A 25,009-nucleotide genomic window follows, 5' to 3' on the forward strand; every position below is an offset into this window, starting at 1 on the left:
TTCACTCATATGTGCAATTTAACAAGCAAAACAAATGAACATGGTGGGGGAAATAGAGGCAAACCATAAAACAAACTCTTAAATATAGACAACAAACTGAGGAGTGCTGGAGGGGAGGTGGGAGATATGGGTTCAACTGGTGATGGGTATTAAGGAGGGCCCTGGTTGTGATGAGCATTGAGTGTTGTATGTAAGTGATGAGTCACTAAATTCTCTACCTGAAACTAACATTAAACTATATATTAACTAATTGGAATTTAAATTAAAAACCTGAAAAAAAAACTACCTAAGAATAAATTTAATGAAGGAAAAGAAAAACCTGCATACTCTGAAAACTATAATATACCGATGAAAAAAATTAAAGACAAAGGAAATAAATGGAAACTTATACCATGCTCTTGGGTTGGAAGAATTAATATTGTTAAAATGTCCACACTACCTAAAGCAGTCTATAAATTCAATGCAATCCCTATCAAAATACCAATAGTATCTTTTACAAAAATAGAACAAATTATCTTAATATTTGTATGGAGCCACAAAAGACTCCAAACAGCCAAAGCCATCTTGAGAAAAAAGGACAAAGCTAGAAGTATCACAATCCCAGATTTCAAGCTGTACCACAAAGCTACAATAATCAAAACACTGTGGTAGTGGTAAACACATACACACACACACACACACACACACACACACACACACACACAAGACACATAGGGCAAGAAAAAAAAAGAATAGAAAACCCAAAACCTACAATTATATGGTCAATTAATCTAGAACAAAAAAGGCAAAAAATATGCAATGAGGAAAAAGACAGTCTCTACAATCAATAATGTTGGGAAAACTGGACAGCTTTGTGCAAAAGAATTAAACTAGATCACCTTCTTATACCATACACATAAATAAAAATAAATGGAAATAAACTCAAAAAGATTAAAAACTTAAATGTAAGGTGTACAATTACAATACTCCTAGTAAAAGAAACATTACAATATTCCTAGTAAAAGAAGCCTGGGTGGCTCAGTGGGTTAAAGCCTCTGCCTTTGGCTCAGGTCATGATCCCAGGGTCCTGGGATCGAGCCCAACATCGAGCCCTGCATCAGGCTCTCTGCTCAGCAGGGAGCCTGCTTCCCCCCCCCCCCCGCCCCCTGCCTGCCTCTCTGCCTAATTGTGATCTCTGTCTGTCAAATAAATAAATAAAATCTTAAAAAAAAAAAAAGAAAGAAACATAGGGAGTAATCTCCAGGATATCAACCTTAGCAATATTTTTCTAGATCTGTCTCCCCAGGCAAGTGAAACAAAAGCAAAAATAAATTTTTGGACCACATCAAAATAAGGTTTAGCATAACAAAGGAAACAACCCAAAAGGCAAAAGATATTTCCAAATGATGTATCCAATAAGGGGTAAATATGCAAAATAGATAAAGAAACCATGCACCTCAACACCAAAAAAACAGATAATCTGATTTAAAAATGGACAGAGGACCTGAATAGACTTTTCTCCACAGAAGATATACTGACGGCCAAGAAATGAGCAGATTCTCAACATCAGTAATCATCAGGGAAATGCAAATCAAAACCACCATGACATATCACCTCACACCTGTCAGAATGGCTAATATCAAAAAGATAAGAAATAGCAAGAGTTAGCTTGCTATGGGATGTGGAGGGAGCTCTCATGCACTGTTGGTAGGAATGTAAGCAGCAGCTTACATTGAGGTTGTATCCTTAAAAACTTATCAGCAGGAATACCATATAATAGTTCCACCGCTGGGTATTTACCCAGAGAATATGAAAACACTAATTTGAAAACATAAATGCACTCATGTTCACTGAAGCATTATTTAAAATAGATAAGCTGTGAAAGTAACCCAAGTGTCCACTGAAAGATAAATGGATAAGAAGATGTGATATATATAATTTATATATAAATTATATATATTTATATATATATAAACAATGGAATATTAGTCATAAAAATCAATGAAATCTTGCCATTTGTGACAACATGGGCAGATCTACAGGGTATTATTCCAAGTGAAATAAGTCAGACATAAAAAGACAAATCTACAAGATTTCATTCATATGAGAAATCAAAAAAAATAAAAATAAAAAACAAACAAAAAATAGAAACAGACTCATAAATACAGAGAACAAAACTGGTAGTTGCCAAAAAGGAGGAGGGTCAAGTACATGGGAAAAATATGTGAAGGGCATTAAGAGTATAAAATTCTCATTATAAAATAAATAATCCATGGGGATAAGAAGCACAGCCTAGAGAATTTAGTCAATAATACCGTAATAACTTTGTATGGTGACAGATGGTCACTATACTGACAGTGGTAAGCACTGTATAATGTACAGAATTGTCCAATCTCTCTGTGGTACACCTGAAATTAATATAGCATTGTATGGTATGTCAACTATATTTCAATTAAAAAAATACAACCCATCAAGACAATCAGGAAGAAATAAAATATCTGAATAAAGCGATTACTAGAAAGGAAATTGAATTAATAATTTTTTAAAATGTTCCAATGAAGTAAACCTCAAGACTAGATGACCTCACTGGTGAATTTTACCAAATAGTTGAAGAATTAACATCAGTTCTTCTCAAACTCCACCAAAAAAAAAAAAAATGCTGGAACACTCTCAAATTCATTTTATAAAGCCAGCGTTATGAACTCCAAAAGCAAAGCCAGAAAAGGGCACCACAAGAAAAGTACACACCAATATTCCTGATTGAAGGAAAATTGACAATAAAATACTAGCAACTGAATTCAGCAGCATGTTAAGATATCATTCACCATGATCAAGTTATAGCTAGAACAACCAGACTGAAATCAATAAGTCAATCGGAGAAAGACAACTATCATATGATCTCCCTGATATGAGGATGTGGAGATGCAACATGGGGGTTTAGGGGGATAGAAGAAGAATAAATGAAACAAGATGGGATTGGGAGGGAGACAAACCATAAATGACTCTTAATCTCACAAAACAAACTGGGGGTTGCTGGGGGGGAGGTGGGGTTGGGAGAGGGGGAGGGGGTTATGGACATTGGGGAGGGTGTGTGCTATCATGAGTGCTGTGAAGTGTGTAAACCTGGTAATTCACAGACCTGTACCCCTGGGGATAAAAATACATTATATGTTTATAAAAAAAAAAAAAAAACAAAACAAAAGAAAGGATGAATACCCTTTTGTAGCAACATGGACGGGACTGGCAGTGATTATGCTGAGTTAAATAAGTCAAGCAGAGAGAGTCAAGTATCATATGGTTTCACTTATTTGTGGAGCATAACAAATGACATGGAGGACATTGGGAGATGGAGAGAAGAAGGAAGTTGAGGGAAATTGGAAGGGGAGGCGAACCATAAGAGACTATGGACTCTGAAAAACAACCTGAGGGTTTTGAAGGGGCTGGGGGTGGGAGGTTGGGGGAACCAGGTGGTGGGTAATAGGGAGGGCACGTATTGCATAGAGCACTGGGTGTTGTGCAAAAACAATGAATACTGTTACGCTGAAAAAAATAAATTAATTAATTAAATATTTTTAAAAAAGGACACAGAAGACCTGAATACACTATAAACCAATTGACCTAACAGACATATACAGAACACTCAACAGCAGCATATACATTCTTCTAAAAGACATATGGAACGATCTGCAAAACAGACTACATGTTGTTAAACAACATAAAAGAAGTCTCAACAAATTTAAGAAGATTGAAAAAATACCAAGTATCCTCTCTGACTGCAGTAAAAAGAAACTAGAAATCAACAGGAGGAAAGCAGGAAAATCCACAAATACATGGAAGTTAACTCACTCTTAACTAATCAGTGGGCCAAAGAAGAAATCACAAGGGACTAAGAAAATATCTGGAGGTTAACGAAAGCAAAACACAACATTCCAAAATTAAAGGATGCAATGAAAACACTACTAATATGGATATTTATAGAGAAAATGCTTACATTAAAAAATAATAAAGTTCTCAAATCAATAACCCAACTTTTTACCTCGAGGAACTCTAAAACATAAAAAGAAACTATAGATGATTCTCAATTTATGACAGTTTATCTAACGACTTTTCTACTTTACAGTGATGCAAAAGTGACACACATTTAATAGAAACTGTACTTTGATTTTTGAATGTGGATCTTTTTCCAAGCTAGCACTAGGGAGTACATACTCCCCTGTGATGCTAGGCAGTGGCAGTGAGCCATGGCTTCCAGTCGGCCATGTTATCACAAGGGTAAATAATTTATACATATATATAGCCATTCTGTACCTATACAATCATTCTGTTTTACACTTTATCATTTACCATGTTATCACAAGGGTAAATAATTTATACATATATATAGCCATTCTGTACCTATACAATCATTCTGTTTTACACTTTTAGTACAGGATTTAATAAATTACATGAGATATTACACACTTTATTATAAAATAGGCTTTGTGTTTGATGATTTCACCTAGCTGTAGGCTAATGGAAGTGTTCTGAGATGTTTAAGGTAGGCTAGGCTAAGCTATGACGTTTGGTAGGTTAGGTGTAGTAGATGCATTTTTTACTTATATTTTCAACTTACAATAGGTTTATCATGCCATAGCTCCACAGTAAGTTGAAGAAGATCTGAAACCAAAACTTAACAGAGGAAGGAAATAATAAAGAATGTAACAGAAAAATGAAAGAATAGAAAAACAATTTTTAAAATCAATGAAAACAAGAGTTGTTTCCTGAAAAGATCAACAACTTTAAAAAAATTTTTTAGTGGGGCACCTAGGTGGCTCAGTGGGTTAAGCCTCTGCCTTCAGCTCAGGTCATGATCTCAGGGTCCTAGGATCGAGCCCCGCATTGGGCTCTCTGCTCAGCAGGGAGCTGCTTCCTCCTCTCTCTCTGCCTGCCTCTCTGCCTACTTGTGATCTCTATCAAATAAATAAATAAAATCTTTAAAAAAAATAAAATAAAAAATTTTTTAGCTAGACTAATAAAAAAGGCACAGATAAATAAAATAGAAATAGGGCACCTGGGTGGCTCTGTCAGTTAAACATCTGCCTTCAGCACATGTCATGATTCTGGGGTCCTGGAACCAAACCCCACATCAGGCTCCCCTGTCAGCAGGAAGCCAGCTTCTCCCCATCCCTCTGCCTGCCACTGTCTCTGTTTGTGCTCTCTCCCTCTCTGTCAGATAAATAAAATCTTAAAAAAAAAAAGAAGAAAGAAAGAAAAGGAATGTAGAGAGGACATTTCAACTAATGTCATAGAAATAAGAATTACAAGACTACTAAGATAATCATATGCTAACAAATTGGATACCTATAAGAAGAAAAAGATAAACTACTACCAAGACTAAATGCATATCAAAACTAAATCAAAAAGAAATTTTTAAAACATGGCCAGACAAATAAAGAGGAAGGATATTGGAAACATTTCAATAAAGAAAAGCTCAGGACCAAATGAATTCACTGGAGAATTCAACCAAACATTTAAAGAAAAAATAACACTAATCCATCCCCCTCAAGCTCTTACTAAGAATTGTATAGAAGAAAACACTTCCAAACTCATTCTATGATGTCAGCATTATCCTGATACCAAAACCAGTTAAAGACACTACAAGAAAAATAGAAGTCAATTATCATTGGTGATGACTAATGCAAAAATCATTTATAAAATAATAGCAAAATGAATTCAACAGTTCATTAAAAGGATCATACATTATGACCAAGTGGTATTTATACCTGGAACATAAGAGTGGTTTAACATATTAAGAAATCAATCAATATAATTCCACACATTAATAAATGAATGACAACAAAACTCCACAGGATCATTTCAATTGATGCCCAAAAACTGACAAAAATTCAGCACTATTATATCATAAAAACACCCAACAAACTAATAGAAGTCCCTCAACATAATAAAAGCCATATATGATCACAGACAATATCATACTCAACAATTAAAGACTGTCTTCTTTTTTTCTAAGCACAGGAAAAAAGACAACCATGTCCACCCTCACCACACTATTCAGCATAGTACTATAGGTCCTAACTACAGGATTTAGAAAACAAAAAGAAAAAAAGGTATTGAAATGAGAAATAAGTAAAATTATCTCTGTTAACCAATGATTTCATATGCAGAAAACCCTACAGATTCCACCAAAAAAAAAATTGTTTGATCTAGGAAACAATTTCAGCAGTTATAGGACATAAAATCAATACACAAAAATCAGTTGTTTCTGTACACAAACATGATCAATCACAAAAGGGAATTAAGAAAATGCTCCCTTTTACTATAGCATCAAAAAGGATAAAATACTTAAGCATAGACTTAACCAATGAGGTGAAAGTCTTGCACACTGAAAGCTGAAGGCACTGGTAAAATAAATCAAAGAATATACAGACAAATGGAAAGACATCTCATGCTCATTAACTGTAAAACTTTGTAGTGTTAAAATAATGTTAAAATGCCCAAACTACCAGATAAAGCTACCTACAGATTCACTGCAATCTTTATGGCATATTTTTCAGAAATAGAAAAAAATAGCCTAGAAGAAAAATGTTACAGTGCCTCATTTCCCAATTTTGAAACATACTACAAAGCAACAGTAATGAAAACTATGTGGTATTAGCATAAAGACAGATATATGGAACAATGGAATAGAATAGAGCATCCAGAAATAAAGCCTTGAGCATATATGGCCAAATATTTTCAACACTGGTGCCAGCATACACAGTGGAAAATGATCAGTGTCTTCAACAAATGGCACTGGAAAATCTATATCTACCTACATGTCAAAGAATGAAGTTGGACCCTTACTTTAAATCATATACAAAAGTTAACTCAAAATTGGCATAAATGTAAGACTTAAAATTATGAAACTCCTGGAAAAAAGCATAGGAAAAAACCTTCAGTACATTGGATTTGGCAATCACTTTTTGGATATGATACCAAAAACACAGGCAACAAAAGTACAGATAAACAAATGGGATTACATTAAACTTAACTTTTGTGCATCAAAGAAAACAATCAACAGAGTGAAAAGGCAGCTTACAGAATGGGAGAAAGCATTTACAAATCACATATCTGATAAGTTACTATGTAGAATATACAAAAGAAATCCTATAGCTTAACAACAAAAAACTTTAAAATTCTTTATTAATAGAAATATTAATATTAATAATGGAAAACAGTACAGCAGTTCCTCAAAAAATTAAACATAGAATTAACATATGTTCTAACAATCCAGCTTCTGGGTATACATCCAAAATATTCAAAGCAAGATTGCAAAGAGATATTTACACATTCATGTTCTTTGGAGCATTATTCGCAATAGCCTGAAGGCAGAAGAAACCCAAATGCCCATTAATAGAAGACTGGGTAAAGAAAATGCAATGGGTATATTCACATGCAATGGGATAGTCACAGCCTTAAAAAGGAAGATAATCCTGTCATGTGCTACAATATGGATGAAACCTGAGGACATTATGCAAAGCAAAATAAGCCAGTCACAAAAGTTCAAATTCTGTATAATTCCACTCATTTATATTATCTAAAGTAGTCAGAATCATAGAAACAGAAAGTAGAAAGGTATTTGCCAAGGGTGGGGCAGGGGATGCAGGGGGTGTGGAGAAATTAGTGTTCAATGGGCATAGAATGTTGGTTTTCAGGATGAAAAGATTCTAGAGATCTGTTGAACAACAATGTGAATATACTTAACACTACTGAACTATACATTTAAAAATGGTTAGTATGGAAAATTTAATACTAAATGCTTTTTACCACAATAAAAAAAAGAAGGAAGGACATTGGGATTCAATGCTAGATCTCTCTGACTTCAAATTATGTACTTATAACTGCTAAATTTAGGTTACTATGAAATAAAAATTTAATATATAATGTTTTCCTTTCCCTTCATTGACTTATTTTTGTTGATTATGATTAAAATTCTGCTTTCTTATTTCTAATTGCTTTATAAATTCACAGGAATATGATTTTAGAATATGTATTAGCATTGTTCTAAGTCAGCGTAACCATGTGTAAAAAAAAAAAAAATCTTCCCACTCTTTAGTAAGTCAATGGACTTCAATTTTTGTAACCTCTGCTAATATTTAGCTCAGCTTCCTGCCTCATATCCACCTCTTCTGGAATCAATAGACTCCCTATGGAATGAAATATTTTTGTAACATATCTTAAAATTTTAATATCTGTAAGTTTCCTATATCTAAATCTATTATTTTTTATTTATTTATTTTTTGCTAACCCTAGTTTATGGTAGCAAATTTTCTTTTGAATTTTGAGCTCATATATGGCTGGAAATAATTTGTGGGAATACCTGCTTGAAGTTGCATTCCTACAGAGAGAAATATTCTTTGCCTCCAACAGGTGCCCTTGGATCTTACCAACCAGGAATAAATGTAGCCTCATAGTTCAGAATCTCCTAACTACCCGTGTTGTACAAATTAAAAACCTAAACCCATACAAGATCAGAAATGTAATTGTGAATCCTCAATATGAAAATTTTATTCGTTTTTCTTTATTTCATTTATCTAGAACCGAGAACAAAACAGATAACTTGTTTTATCCCTTCACTTAGAAGTAGCATATTTGTTTTGTAGACTATTCTTTCAATGAGGCTGAAGCAGTTAAACATTATTATATGTGGGGCCTGAGGGTTTCACTGAGGATGTAGTTCTTTTGAAAAAAAGAAAAACAGACTGACAAGCTTTAAAAATATAAAAAATGCTTTACTTTGCAAAAACATGTAGAGAAACTCATATATAAAATAAATGAATTCAACACTTGGCTTATGAATAATTTTTAAGAAGTTACTACTGCAAAAACAAAATAAATATTTGTCAAAAATGGTTTTAAAATTTTTATTACAGGGTGCCTGGGTGGCTCAGTGGGTTAAAGCCTCTGCCTTCGGCTCAGGTCATGGTCCCAGGGTCCTGGGATCGAGCCCCACATCGGGCTCTCTGCTCAGCGGGGAGCCTGCTTCCTCCTCTCTCTCTCTCTGCCTGCCTCTCTGTCTACTTGCGATCTCTATCTCTCAAATAAATAAATAAAATCTTTTAAAAAAAATTTTTATTACATAATTGAAATCAAATTAAATACAAAGGTTAAATCACTTTAAAATAGCAATACATTAAAAAGAACCTACCAGAATTTTATCCACAACAATATATATTTCAAGATATTGAGGATGTAACTTGGAAAATTCAGTTCTCTGAAAAACACACAACATGAGTTCTGAGGAATTTCCAAAAATTTACCTTCTATTGAAATTATATTCAGAACCCGAGAGACATGGTGCTACTGACTACATAATAAAGCGGCATCCAAATACAAAATTTAGGTACTATTCAGAAAATTCCAGTCCAAAAAGTTCCTGTAGTTAATAAAGTTGTTCAATGAGATCCCAAGCTATACAAGAATCCAGGTATCTGTTGATTTTAGCAATAGTTGCAATTGGAAATTTTCACAGACCTGTACCCCTGGGGATAAAAATACATTATATGTTTATTAAAAAAAAAAAATTTGGAAGGGGAGGCGAACCATAAGAGACTATGGACTCTGAAAAACAACCTGAGGGTTTTGAAGGGTCAGGTCTGGGAGGTTGGGGGAAATTTTAAGATTACAACATAAATCTTTTCTTTCTTCCCTTGTGATAATTTTCATAGTAGTCTTCCACGTGGACAGATTTTCTGCTACCAATTATTAGGAAACTACTTCTGGGGGCGCCTGGGTGGCTCAGTGGATTAAGCCGCCGCCTTCGGCTCAGGTCATGATCTCAGGGTCCTGGGATCGAGCCCCGCATCGGGCTCTCTGCTCTGCAGGGAGACTGCTTCCTCCTCTCTCTCTGCCTGCCTCTCTGCCTACTTGTGATCTCTCTCTCTGTCAAATAAATAAATAAAATCTTAAAAAAAAAGGAAACTACTTCTGGCAAACAATATTACTGAAGTTTACAAACAGTGGCAGTTCACTGGAGCCAGGAATGCTATTTATGACATTAAAGCAGTTTACTAGCCTTTGTGGAAGAAGAATTCATCATATTGCTTTACATGTACCTTATATAGGCCACTAATAGTATTCATTTCTAAACTCTCCTAAAACAAAGACTTAACTTAGAAACACAGATTATGTGATATTTTCACCTAATTTATCAGCCTAATTGAGGAAAAGGAATAATTTACATTAGCTACTCAAATGTCCACATGCGAAATTAATTTTTTGGTTTCTTGAATCCATGTGTCCAAGATTAATTACCTAAGTCTTTACTAAACTTTAATCTAATGACAAGTTAATGGAGAACTTAATTTTATTCTTTACCCATTTTAAAAGTCAAGCAAGGCCCTCATGAAAAAGTAAAACAATCTTAAATCTGCAGGTCATCAAATTTTGCTCTGAAAGTAGTTTTCATTTCATGAAATTATAAGGAATAAGTTAAATTTAAAAAGTCAACACTTACTTCTGAACTTTTCCTGATATGATAATATATGTTGTTATAACTGTAAGTCTTAGTTTCTCCTAAGAGAGGTACACCAATGTTATCATATTTTTCTTCATAAATCATGTGCACAAATCCCGATACAGCCTCCATTGGTTCAATTCCGTATGAGATGTTTTTAAGCTGTAATGTTCCCCTAAGTATTAAGATAATCAAAACAAGTCTGAAATTATTCTACCAAAACTATAATATTCTAAGGAGTAATTTTGGCAAAAAAAAAAAAAATTTTTTTTTCTTACATTTAAAGTCACCCTTGGTTTCTCTAGTTTATTCATTGAGGTGTTAAACTCAAGACCGGACCAGTAATACCACAGGATTAATATATATTAATATATATTAATATATAGTTATATTATATATAAATATATATTAATTTATATTAATATATTAATATTAATATATAAGGCATACTGCCTAATATTACAAATATTCTAAGAGAAATATTTTTATTATCTTAAAGAAAGCATGTAAGTGGCATGGATCCATGTGATTAAACAGGTTAGAACCCCTACAGATTTTCTAAGCCAGCTTGTCAGATATTTAGGCACTCTCTTCCTTAGTGTTAGGTCCTTTCTTCTTTTTGAGATACCTACTCTTCCTTGAGACTTAATGTTACACACCATTTTTTGTGTGGACTTAAATGAAGGTATTACCTGCCTAAAAATGACTGGAAGCAGAGCTAAAATACCTATCAGATCTAGGCATTCTACAATTTTCAACCATTCTAGGAAATTAAGAAATCAATAAAAATATTAAAAATCTAGAAAAACTAAAGTATGGAGAGACCAAAAAACACCCCCTACACTCAAGGCCTCTCAAAGCCTCAAGCAGCAGATCTTGTTAGAATCAACAAGTACATAAACAATGAATCGTGAAACACTGCATCAAAAACTCATGATGTGGGGTACCTAGGTGGCTCAGTGGGTTAAGCCTCTGCCTTCAGCTCAGGTCATGAACTCAGAGTCCTGGGATCAAGCCCCACATTGGACTCTCTGCTTGGCAGGGTGCCTACTCCTCCCTCTCTTTTTGCCTGCCTCTCTGCCCACTTGTGATCTCTTTCTGTCAACTAAATAAATAAGATCTAAAAAAAAAAAAAAAAAAAAAAAACCAAAAACCTCATCATGTATATTATGGTGACTAACATAACACAATAAAAATTAAAAAAAAAAAAAAAGAATCATCATGTAGCCTTCCAACAGGGACAAATGCTGCCAAGGTGACCAGTTCTATTTTACCAGTAATTCTGAGTCACTCCTTAGGGAACTGAGATAACAAAGGTGAATATAGAACTAGAAAAGATAAACGGAGGATCAACTCAGGTTAACAGGATCAATACTGGCAAATGGAATAACTTTAAATAGGTTACAACCTGAGTCCTGAACAAGTATGGAGTGACACAAGAGAATGTGGAAAACCTGCAACATATCCATGATAACTGCAATTCACCTGAAAAAAACATACACAAGAATAAATGGATAACTTATTTTTAAAATGGACATCCCACCTGTGTCATTTGTATTTATTACTTTATCTACCCTAGTACTTTAACATGCATGGGCAATTAGCCAATGAACTTTTGCCAGGTAGGAATAAGAATTAGTCCAAGTTATTCAATTTCAGTGAATGTGTAAAATAATATTCTAGAAATTTCAGAATATTTACATTTTTAAAGATAACCCAGAGTAAGAAGTCTGTAAGAAAAATCTCAGTCTTACCTGTGCTAACAAAGGCTGAGAATGTTGGGTGTCATCTTTGTCATAAAAGTAAACAACAGAAACTGAAGATAAAAATAATCTAGACCAAAAAAAATCACAAAACATGCTCAAGTTGTAAAACAGAAAACATAGAAAAAATTATTCTTCATAATACAAATTGTTCTTTCACTGAGGAATTGTAGTGTCAATTACCTTTACATAGTCAATCGTCCAAATACTTTTCTGTCATTTACAATAAACCAGGTGCTGAAGAAATTATTTTAACTATAGTAACATACAATACTAAAATACATATCAATGAACAACCAAAACAGCTAGATATAGTAAATGGTAAAATAACATAGGTCCCAAGTTCCAGCATAGAATTTAAAAATTTCTGTATTTGTTTATTTTTGTGTTTAAAATGTTGTGTTAAATCTGATTCCAGATATTAAACCTAAATCTTAAAGTGTTAGAACAAAATTTAAAAATATTTTCTTGAGGAGGAGGGGCAAGATGGGGCAAGATGGCAGAGAATAAGAGACCCTGTTTCAACCGGTCCCCTAAAGTGAGCTAAATATCTACCAGAAAACTCTAAACACCCATGAAATCGGCCTGAGATGTAAGATTACACACTTCTGGATCTCTACAGGGGAAGAAGACAGCAATGAAGAGGTAAAGCAGAGTGGGAAAGCTTGGACTGATATTGGAGGATAAACAGAAGAGGAGGGAGGCACCAGAAGGGACCCATTAGAAAGTAATATCCCAATATGAAAGTGCCCTGTGTTGCGAACAAACATTAACTTGGAGTCTGGTTAAAAGCACTCAAAGAGAGCAAAAGATCTTAAGAGCCAACTGGTGGAATCTGGTGGTCAAAAGGACATGGGCCCAGGACGGTCACCTCTGGTGACCACACATGCCAGAGAGAGTATGGTGGGGCCTCAAATCTTTGGTCCTTGAGTCCACAGCTTACTGCTGCTTGCACTACTACTCAGGTTGGGCACACTCCCACCTGAGAGAACCTGGTGTGGGCACCAGTGGGCAGTCTCTGGGCCTGCAGCCTTCCTCGACCTGCATGACTGCGGGGTCTGAGCACACCCAGCCCGCACCTAAGAGAACCCAGCGCCAACTCAGGTCGGGGTCTCTCGGCCTGCAGCGTTTAGCGACCTGAACCTTCCCTGGGCATGGACCGGAGACAGCATTCCCAGCAACAGCAGTAACTGGAATCGGGCTCATCCAGACCAATATTGCTCACAGTTCTAGTAGCACCAGGGTGCAGAGACAAGGAGGGGCCCCGGGCAACCACTGGGAGAGTGGCTGGGGGTGCGCACCACCAGTGGGAGGTTGTGGTGCCTGGCAGAATTTGCAGAGGGGGAGTCTTTGTTTTCTGGACCATTCAGAGGGGAGCAGACTGAGGCCTCTCTCTGAGGCAGAGGTCTGGGTGTGGACAGTTTGCTTTCCACTAAACCTCTGAAAAGCCAAAAAGCCTTCAAAGAACAAAATCCTCCAGAGAACATAAGCCTGAAAGCAGTTTCCACAGAGCCCAGTCCCTTGATAGCAGGCAGGGTGACTCAAACCAAGGAGGACTGAATGGAAAACAATGTGGCAGGTCCCTCCCCAAGAAGACTAGCCAAAGGAACAAGAAGACAATAACCACAGGGTCCCCATAAAACTGTAATACCCAAGGTCTCTGCCTTCAGCTCAGGTCATGATCTCAGGGTCCTGGGATCGAGCCCCGCATCAGGCTCTCTGTTCATTGGGGAGCCTGTTTCTCCCTCTCTCTCTGCCTGCCTCTCTGCCTACTTGTGACCTCTCTCTCTGTCAAATAAATAAATAAAATATTTTTTAAAAAAACTGTAACACCCAAATATCAGGGGAAAACAATAAATTAAGCTCTCAGTATTGCCCCAATGCCTGTATATTTCATAGATACAACTTTTCTTCTTTTTTTTTATTCTCACACTTCTCCTTTTAATTTTTTTTACCTACTTACCATTACAACTAGAGGTTTAACACAACATATTGCATAACAACTTTTTAACTTGAACTTTTTTCATATATATACCTGTGTTTTTCTTCCTTTTTTTAAATACATATAGACATAAGCTTCAGGGTAATCCTTTTTCCCTATTCAATACTACCTCTATATATAAACCAGTTTTAATTTCCCTATATCTATGGAAAGTTTGTCAAAGGTGACAAAGATAACAATATTCATCCAGGAAGAACCGAAATAACCTTCCTTGCTCACATCAAGGGTTTATAACCACCTTCCCATCTTATTCTTCTGTTGGTGTTTCTGTGTATTTGTATTTGTTTTTGTACTATATAAATATTATTCTTGGGGTTCCTTTTGGCTAGGTTTTTCTTCTTTTTTTTCTTGTCTTTGACTTTTGCCAGTCTTTTTAATTGTTCATTTTTGTTTATGTACCATATAAATCTTACTTTTCGGGCTCATTTTGGCTGGGTTTCTCTCTATCTTTTTTTTTTTTCTTTCTATTTTTCTCTCTCTTTTTTCTTTCTTTTTGGTGATGACTTCTGATTGCTCTGAAACTTTTCAGGGTGCACCTTGCCTAGATAGTGGTTGATATATTCAGCTAAACAACCGCTCAAACACCTCTCACCAAAATGACTAGAAAGAAGAACACCCAACAGAGTAAATATTCAAAGACTGTGCCCTTTGCCACAAAACTACTGAATATGAACAATAAACATATGTCAGAAAGGGAATTCAGGAGAAAAATTATCCAAGCAATGGCTAGGATGGAGAAGACCACTAGTGGCAACATAGAAACTCTAAGGGCGGAAATGAGATCCAATCGAATATAAATACTCTAACAGCCAGCATAACTGAGGCAGAAGATCGAATTAGTGATCTAGAAGACAAACTTAGAGAAGAAGGATTAGGAGGATGCCTGGAATAAACAGCTTAGAAGCCATGAAAATAGAATTAGGGAAATAAATGATGCCATGAAACATTCCAATGTCAGAATTATTGGGATCCCTAAGCAGGTGGAGAAAGAGGGAAGACTAGAAGATATGGGTGAACAAATTCTGGATGAAAATTTCCCCAATTTGGGGAATGGAAAAAGTGTTCATGTCCTAGAGGCAGAGAGGACACCCCCCAAGACCAACGAGTCTAGAAAGACATCCAGATACTTAATGGTTAAATTCATGAATCGTAATTTTAGGCAAGAGGTCTTAAGGGCAGCAAGGGGGAAGAGATTCCTTACATACAGAGAAAGGCCCATTAGAATAACATCAGACCTGCCCAAAGAAACCTGGCAAGCCAGAAAGGGCTGGCAAGACATATTCAGGGCACTAAATGAGAAGAACTTGCAGCCAAGAATACTTTATCCAGCAAGGCTGACATTCAGAATAGATGGAGACATAGTGAGCTTACAAAACAGGCAAGGTTTAAAAAAGTTTGTGACCACCAAGCCGGCACTACAAGAAATATTAAGGGGGTTTTTTATAAAAGAAGAAAGAACCCAAGAATAACATAGAACAGAAATTTACAAAGACAATCTATAGAAACAAGGACTTCTCAGGCAACATGATATCACTAAAAACTTATGTTTCAATAATCACTCTCAATGTGAACAGCCTAAATGTTCCCATAAAAAGGCACAGGATTGCAGACTGGATAAAATGATAGGACCTGTCCATATGCTTTCCACAGGAGACACACTTGGAACCTAAAGATATATCCAGACTGAAAGTGAAGGGATGGAGAAGCATCTTTCATTCAAAAGAAAGCTGGAGTAGCTATTCTCCTATCAGATAAATTAGATTTTAAGCTAAAGACTGTAGTCAGAGATACAGAAGGACACTACATCATTCTTAAAGGGTCTATCCACCAAGAAGATCTAACAATTGTAAATATTTATGCCCCCAACATGAGAGCAGCCAACTACTAAGCCAACTATTAAAGAGTCATATTGACAGGAATACATTAATTGTAGGAGATCTTAACATGCCACTCTCAGTAATAGATCATCTAAGCAGAAAACCAATAAAGAAACAAAAGCTTTGAATGACACATCGACCAAAAGGAACTCATAGATAAATACAGAACATTCCATCCTAAAACAACAGAATACTCATTCTTCTCAAGTACTCATGGAGCTTTCTCCAGAATAGACCACATACTGGGTCACAAATCAGGGCTCAATTGAAACCAAAAGACTGAGATTATTCCCTCAGTCCATGATGCTTTGAAACTGGAACTCAATCACAAGAAAAAAGTTTGAAAGGAATACAAACACTTGGAAGCTAAAGACGATCCTGCTCAAGAATGCATGGTTCAACCAGAAAATCAAAGAAGAACTTAAACAATTCATGGAAACCAATGAGAATGAAGACACATCAGTCCAAAACCTATGTGATATAGCAAAAGCAGTCCTAAGGGGGAAATACATAGCCATGCAAGCCTCACTCAAAAAAACTGAAAAATCCAGAATACACCAGCTCTCTTTATACCTGAAAGAACTGGAAAATCAACAACAAATTAAGCCAACCCCACACATAAGAAGAGAAATAATTAAGATTAGAGCAGAGATCAATGAGTTAGAAACTAGAGATATAGTATAACTAATCAACAAAACTAGAAGCTGGTTCTTTGAAAGAATCAATAAGATAGATAAACCACTGGCAAACTAATTCAAAAGAAAAGAGAGAGGACCCAAATTTATAAAATTATGAATGAAAGGGGAAAGATCATGACCAACACCAAGGAAATAAAAAGAATGATCAGAAATTATTATCAACAACTATATGCCAATAAGTTAAACTTAAATGAATGCATTCCTGGAAAACTTTAACCTTCCAAGACTGAAACAGGAAGAAGCTGGCAGCCTGAATAGACCAATATCTAGTAACAAGATTGAAGCAGTGATCAAAAACCTCCCAAAAAACAAGAGCCCAGGACCTGACGGATTCCCAGGGGAATTCAAACACTCAAAGAAGAAATAATACCTATTCTCCTGAAGCTCTTTCAAAAAAAGAAACAGAAGGAAAACTTCCAGACTCTTTCTATGAAGTTAGCATTACCCTGATCCCCAAAACAGGCAAAGACCCCATCAAAAAGGAGAATTTCTGACCAATATCCCTGACAAATATGGATACCAAGATTCTCAAGAAGATCCTAGCTAATAGGATCCAACAGTACATTAAAAAGATTATCCACCATGCACCCTGGGATGCAGGGGTGGTTCAACATTTGCAAATCAATCAATGTGATAGAATCAATTAGAGAAGAGGGAATAACCACATGGTCCTCTCAACTGATGTGGGAAAAGCATTTGACAAAATACAGCACCCGTTCCTGGTTAAAACTCTTTGAAGTATAGGGATCGAGGGAACATTCCTCAACTTCATAAAATCTACCTATGAAAAATCCACAGTGAATATCATTTTCAGTGGGAAAAAGGTGGCAGCCTTTCCCTTTTGAGATCAGGAACACAACAAGGATGCCTATTCTCGTCACTGTTGCTTAACATAGTATTAGAAGTCCTAGCAACAGCAATCAGACAACAAAAAGAAATAAAAGGTATGAAAATTGGCAAAGAAGTCAAACTCTCTCTCTTCACAGATGACATGTTACTTTATATGGAAAACCCAAAAGACTCCACCCCCAAACTACTAGAATTCATACAGCAATTTAGTAATGTGGCAGGATACAAAATCAAGGCACAGAAACCAATTGCTTTCTTATACACTAACAAAGAAAATGTAGAAAGGGAAATGAGAGAATTTATTCTATTTACGATAGCACCAAGAACCATAAGATACCTGGGAATAAACTTAACCAAAGAAGTAAAGGATCTGAACTCAAGGAACTACAGAACACCCATGAAAGAAATTGAAGAAGACACAAAAACTTGAGGAGGAGTCAAGACGGCAGAGAAGTAGGCTGAGACGACATCTGGTAGCAGGAGATCAACTAGATAGCTTATCAAACCATTGCGAACACCTACAAATCCAACAGCAGATTGAAGAGAAGAAGAGTAGCAACATGGACGGGACTGGAAGAGATTATGCTGAGCGAAATAAGTCAAGCAGAGAGAGTCAAGTATCATATGGTCTCACTTATTTGTGGAGCATAACAAAGAACACGGTGGACATGGGGAGATGGAGAGGAGAGGGAGTTGAGGGAAACTGGAAGGGGAGATGAACCATGAGAGACTATGGACTCTGAAAAACAACCAGAGGGTTTTGAAGGGGTGGGGGGTGGGTGGGAGGTTGAGGAACCAGGTGGTGGGTAATAGGGAGGGCACATACTGCATGGAGCACTGGGTGTGGTGCAAAAACAATGAACACTGTTACGCTGAAAATAAACAAATTTAAAAAAAAATAAAAGAAGAGAAGAAGAGCAACAATGCTAGAAACAGAAGATTGACCACTTTCTGAAAGGTAGGACGGGCGGAGAAGTGAATCCAAAGCAACTGGAAGATAGACCACGGGGGGAGCGGCCGGCTCCTGGCAAGTGGCGGAACAACGGAGCACAAAATCAGGACTTTTAAAAGTCTGCTCCACTGAGGGACATTGCTCCAGAGGCTAAACCGGGGTGAAGCCCATGTGGGGTCAGCATGGCCCCAGGTCTCACAGGGTCACAGAAGGATCAGGGGTGTCTGAGTGTCACAGAGCTTGCAATTATTAGAGCAGGGAAGCCAGCTACAGAGACAGAGCCGAGGAGTGAGCTCTCAACTCGGGGTTACCTTGAGCCGTAATCCCTGGCATAGGCCCCTGCTCTGTGAGTGGGGTCCCCACAAGATCCGGGGAGATACCCCCTGGAGGAGCTCAGGGGTTTGCGGGGTTCGGAGACTCCAGGTGGAGCTGTGTGCCAGAGACAGAGACGCTTGGTCACAGGCTGGGTAAGCTCGGAGTGCAGCCGGAGGCCAGGGAGACGGGAGTGACTGAGTGCTTTTCTCTGTGGGTGCACTGAGGAGTGGAGCCCCGAGCTCAGGGCTCCTCTGGGCCAGAGATTGGGAGGCCACCATTTTCATTCCCATCCTCCAGAACTCTACAGAAAGCGTTCAGGAAACAAAAGCTCCCAAAAGCGAACCCAAGTGGATTACTTAGCCTGGCCCCTAATAAGGGCGGTGCAATTCTGCCTCTGGCAAAGACACTTGAAAATCACTACAACAGGCCCCTCCCCCAGAAGATCAACAAGAAATCCAACTAAGACCAATTTCACTTACCAAGGAAAACAGCAGAATTCCAGAGGAGGAGAAAGCAAAGCATGGAATTCATGGCTTTCTCCCCATGATTCTTAAGTTTGCAGTTAATTTATTTTATTTTTTTACTTCTACCTAATTTATTTTAACTTTTACCCTTTCCTCTTCTAACATTTTTTAACTAGTTTATCTTTACAATACTTTTCATAAAAAAATAATAATCTTTTTTGAATCTTCATTCTTACAGTCATATTTTATCCTTCATTGTATCTAACTTTATTTTTTGTATACACATAGGGTTTTTTCTTCTAAAAAATTGGGATACAGAGGAGTCAAGATGGCGGGGAAGTAGGAGGAGGTGCCGTACCCTAAAAAGTGAGCTGATTACCTACCAAAGAACTCCAATAACCCATGAAATCAGCCTGAGATCAGAATTATACATGTCTGGATCTCTACAGGAGCAGAAGATGCCAGTGGGCAGGTAAAGTGGAGAGGGAACCTCGGACTGATATTGGAAGAGAAACAAAAGGGGGAGGGAGCCACCAGAGGCAACAGATTGGAAAATAATACCCCAATACGAGAGTGCCCTGTGACTGGGGACGAGCATTAACTTGGAGTCTGGTTGAAAGCACACAAAAAGAGCAAAGGATCACAGGGGGAAATTGTGGGAATCCGGGTGGTTAGGGACAGGGGCTTAAGTCCCAGACCCAGGATAGCCTCCCCTGGTGCTGAGTGTGGCGGAGAAACCAGGTCTTGGTCCCTGAGCCGCCAGCGCGCCTGAGCCGCCAGCGTGCCAGAGAACGGGTGGGGTCCAACTCCCGTGAGGAGCTGGGAGCCTCCCCAGATGGTGTTCCTGAAACACGAGTGCCCCACACCCTCCCTGAGAGAGGTGCGGGCAGGCATTAGCCTGGCACTCTTAGACCCCCGCCAAAGGATCAGAGCCTGAGACGCGCGCACCCCACACCCACCCCTGGGAGAGATGCTCACAGACGCTACCCGAGAGCTCTCGGACCCGGAAAAACCAGGCACTCCCAGCCCAGGCCAGCAGGAAAATCTCAGTGTGTGATCGCTGCTTGGAACCTCTCTGGCGGTCTCTGGAGCTGCCCAGACAGCCGCCTCTACTGTGGTTTTGGATACAAGGAGGAGCTCCTGCATCCCCAGGGACTCAGAACCTACTCTGCCAGCAGCTCTGCAGAGCATTCTGAGGCTTCTCTCTGAGATGGAGGTTGGGGTGCAGTTTGCTCTCCCCTAAACCTCCAAAAACCATCAAAAGCTGTCAAGGTAAGAGAAATCAGATGAACAAACATAAAAACCTCCAGAGAACAAAAGCCTGAAAAAAATGGTTTCCTCAGAACCCACCCCCTTGAGGGGGGCGGGAGGACTTAACTCGGGGAACATCATTAACTGAAAACCCACGTGGCAGGCCCCTCCCCCAGAAAACCAACCAGAAAAGGAAAAAAAAAAAAAAAGACAACAAGAGAACCACCACCACTTCATAGATACAACTTATTTTTAACTTATTACCACTATTCTGGTTCATTTTTTTAATACATATAGATAATTTTTTAACCTATTTACCATCACAGTGAGATGTCCAGTACATAAAATTCCTTAATAACCTTCTAACCTGAACTTTCTGATACATGCACCCGTGTTTTTCTTTTGCTTTTCTATTTTTAAATTTTTTTTAAATTTTAGTTTAGTCGAGTTTATTCTTTTTTAATTTTTATTTTCTAATACGCATATAGAGTTAAACTTCAAGATAATCCCCTTTCCCCAATCAATGCTACCCCTATAGGTAAACCAATTTTTAATCTCCCTTTACCTTGGGAAAGTTGAGTTCTTTAACAAAGACATCAAGATACATCCAGGAAGAATCAAAATAAACTTCCTCACCCACACTGAGAATTTATAACCACTCTCCCAGCTTTTTCTTCCGCCAGTGTTTCTGTGTATTTGTGTTTGTTCTGATAGTATATAAATCTTATACTTGGGGTTCTTTTTGATGAGGTTCTCCCTTTTTTTGCTTTTATATATATTTTTTTCTCTTGTCATATACTTTTATTACTCTTTCTGTTTGCCTGTTTTTGAATGTATACTTCATAAATCTTACCTTGGGGCCCATTTGGGCTGAGCCTTCTCTTTTATCTTCCCTTTTTTCCTGTCTCTCTGTCTCTCTCTTTTTTTTTCTTTTTTCTTTTTCTTTTCTTTTTTCTCTCGTTTGGGTGGGGAATCCTGATTGCTCAGAAGCGTTCCAGGATGCACTTTGACTGCACCATAGTTGATACATCCAGCTATATCCATTCAGTCATCTCTCACCAAAATGACTAGGAGGAATGCCCAACAGAAGAAAAATACAGAGGATGGACCTTCTGCAACAGAGCTAATGGCTATTGACATAGACAATATGTCAGAAAAGGAATTCAGGCTAACAATTATCCAGGCAATAGCTAGGTTAGAGAAACCCATGGATGACCAAATGGAATTGATTCGGGCAGAACTGAAAGCCACCAGGGATAATGTTCACAATGTTAGGGTAGAACTGAAAGCCACCAGGGACAATGTACAAAATGCCCTCAATGAGTTCCAATCTAATCTAAATTCTCTAAAACCTAGGGTAACTGAGACAGAAGATATAATTAATGATCTGGAGGACAAACAGATAAGAGAGAAAGGATCAGGAGGAAGCCTGGAACAAACAGCTCAGAAGCCACAAAAACAGAATCAGGGAAATAAATGATGCCATGAAACGTTCCAACATCAGAATTATTGAAATCCCTGAAGGGGAGGAGAAATAAAGAAGTCTAGAAGATATAGTGGAAGAAGTTGTCTATGAAAATTTTCCCAATCTCACAAATGGAAACAGCGTTCATGTACTAGAGGCAGAACGGTCTCCTTCCCCCAATATTATAGATTCTCAAAAGTCCTCACGACACCTGATAGTTAGAATGAAGAATTATAATTGTAGGCAGACCTTCTTGAAAGCAGCTAGGACAAAGAAGCTCCTTACATACAGAGGAAAACCCAAATGAATAACATCAGACCTGTCCACAGAGACCTGGCAAGCCAGGAAGGGCTGGCAAAATATATTCAGGGCACTAAATGAGAAGAACATGCAGCCAAGAATACTCTATCCAGCAAGACTGACACTCAAAATGGATGGAGAGATAAAGAGTTTCCAAGACTGGCAAGGCTTAAAAGACTAGGCAACCACCAAGCCGACACTGCAAGAAATATTAAGGGGGTTTCTATAAAAGAGAAAAAATCCTAAGAATATCATTGAACACAAATATAGAGACAATCTACAGACAGAAAAACTTCAAAGGTAACACAATGTCAATAAAAACATATCTATCAATAATCACTCTCAATGTGAATGCATAAATGTGCCCATAAAACGACACAGGGTTGCAGATTGGATAAAACGACAGGACCCATCCATATGTTGTCTACAAGAGACCCATTTTGAACCTACAGATACATCCAGACTGAAAATTAAGGGATGGAGAAGCATCTTTCATGCCAATGGGCCTCAAAAGTAGGCCGGGGTAGCAATCCTCATATCAGATAAATTAGATTTTAAACTAAAGACTGTAGTCAGAGAAACAGAAGGACACTACATAATTCTTAAAGGGACTATCCACCAAGATGATCTAACAATTGTAAATATCTATACCCCCAATATGGAACACCCAATTACATAAGAAAACTATTAATCAAGATAAAGAGTCATATTGATATGACTACATTAATAGTAGGAGATCTTAACACGTCTCTCTCAGTAATAGATCATCCAAGCAGAAAATCAATAAAGAAATGAGAGCATTGAATGAAACATTGGACCAGATGAAAATCATAGATATATATAGAACATTCCACCCTAAAACATCAGAATACTCATTCTTCTCAATTGCATGTGGAACCTTCTCCAGAATAGACCATATACTGGGTCACAAATCAGGACTCAACCAATACCAAAAGACTGACATTATTCCCTGCATATTCTCAGATCACAATGTTTTGAAACTGGAGCTCAATCACAAGGAAAAGTTCGGAAGAAACTCAAACACCTGGAAGCTAAAGACCACCTTGCTTAAGAATGCTTGGATCAACCAGGAGATCAAAGAAGAACTTAAACAATTCATGGAAACCAATGAGAATGAAGACACTTTGGACCAAAACCTATGGGATACAGCAAAGGCGGTTCTAAGGGGGAAATACATAGCCATCCAAGCCTCCCTCAAAAAAATTGAAAAATCCAGAATACACCAGCGGTCTCTACACCTTAAAGAACTGGAGAATCAACAACAAATCAAACCAACTCCACATGCATAAGGGAAATAATCAAGATTAGAGCAGATATCAATGAGGTAGAAACCAGAGATACAGTAGAACGTATCAAGGAAACTAGAAGCTGTTTTTTTAAAAAGAATCAATAAGATCGATAAGCCATTGGCCACACTAACATAAAAGAAAAGAGAGAAAGCCCAAATTAATAAAATTATGAATGAAAAGGGAGAGATCACAACTAACACCAAGGAAATAGAAACAATCATCAGAAATTATTACCAACAGTTATGTGCCAAAAAGCTAAGCAACCTAGATGAAATGGATGCATTCCTGGAAAACTATAAACTCCCAAAATTGAACCAGAAAGAAATTGACAACCTGAATAGACTGATATCTAGTAATGAGATTGAAGCAGTGATCAAAAACCTCCCAAAAAACAAGAGCCCAGGACCTGACGGATTCCCTGGGGAATTCTACCAAACTTTCAAAGAAGAAATAACACCAATTCTCCTGAAGCTGTTCCAAAAAATTGAAGCAGAAGGAAAACTTCCAGACTCTTTTTATGAAGCCAGCATTACCCTGATCCCCAAACCAGGCAAAGACCCTACCAAAAAGGAGAATTTCAGACCAATATCACTGATGAATATGGATGCGAAGATTCTCAACAAGATCCTAGCAAACAGGATCCAGCAGTACATTAAAAAGATTATCCACCATGACCAGGTGGGATTCATCCCTGGGTTACAAGGAAGGTTCAACATTTTCAAATCAATCAATGTGATAGAACAAATCAATAAGAGGAGAGAGAAGAACCACATGGTCCTCTCAATTGATGCAGAAAAAGCATTTGACAAAATCCAGCATCCGTTCCTGATTAAAACGCTTTAAAGTATAGGGATAGAGGGAACATTCTTGAACTTCATAAAATCTATCTATGAAAGACCCACACAAATATCATACTGAATGGGAAAAAGCCTTCCCGTTGAGATCAGGAACACGACAAGGATGACCACTCTCACCACTCTTGTTCAACATAGTATTAGAAGTCCTAGCAATGGCAATCAGACAACAAAGAGAAATAAAAGGTATCCAAATTGGCAATGAAGAAGTCAAACTCTCTCTCTTCGCAGATGACATGATTCTTTATATGGAAAACCCCAAAGACTCCACCCCCAAACTATTAGAACTCATACAGCAATTTAGTAATGTGGCAGGATACAAAGTCAATGTACAGAAATCAGTTGCTTTCTTATACACTAACAATGAAAATACAGAAAGGGAAATTGGAGAATCAATTCCATTTACTATAGCACCAAGAACCATAAGATACCTGG

General features: G+C 37.5%; 1 protein-coding gene across 1 annotated transcript in view; it reads right to left on the reverse strand.

Moving 5' to 3' along the window:
• LOC123936948 (disintegrin and metalloproteinase domain-containing protein 5-like) overlaps window positions 1-25,009 on the reverse strand; it is a 160,432-nt gene that overhangs the window by 105,035 nt on the left and 30,388 nt on the right. The window contains exons 4-7 of the mRNA XM_045997443.1: window positions 12,229-12,307; window positions 11,883-11,959; window positions 10,475-10,649; window positions 9,167-9,232 (exon numbers count right to left, since the gene is read on the reverse strand). Coding sequence (XP_045853399.1) covers window positions 9,167-9,232; window positions 10,475-10,649; window positions 11,883-11,959; window positions 12,229-12,307 — 397 coding nt within the window. The remainder of the gene's footprint in view (window positions 1-9,166; window positions 9,233-10,474; window positions 10,650-11,882; window positions 11,960-12,228; window positions 12,308-25,009) is intronic.

This window comes from Meles meles, chromosome 2, assembly GCF_922984935.1.
Source record: "Meles meles chromosome 2, mMelMel3.1 paternal haplotype, whole genome shotgun sequence".
Classification (NCBI taxonomy): Eukaryota; Metazoa; Chordata; class Mammalia; order Carnivora; family Mustelidae; genus Meles; species Meles meles.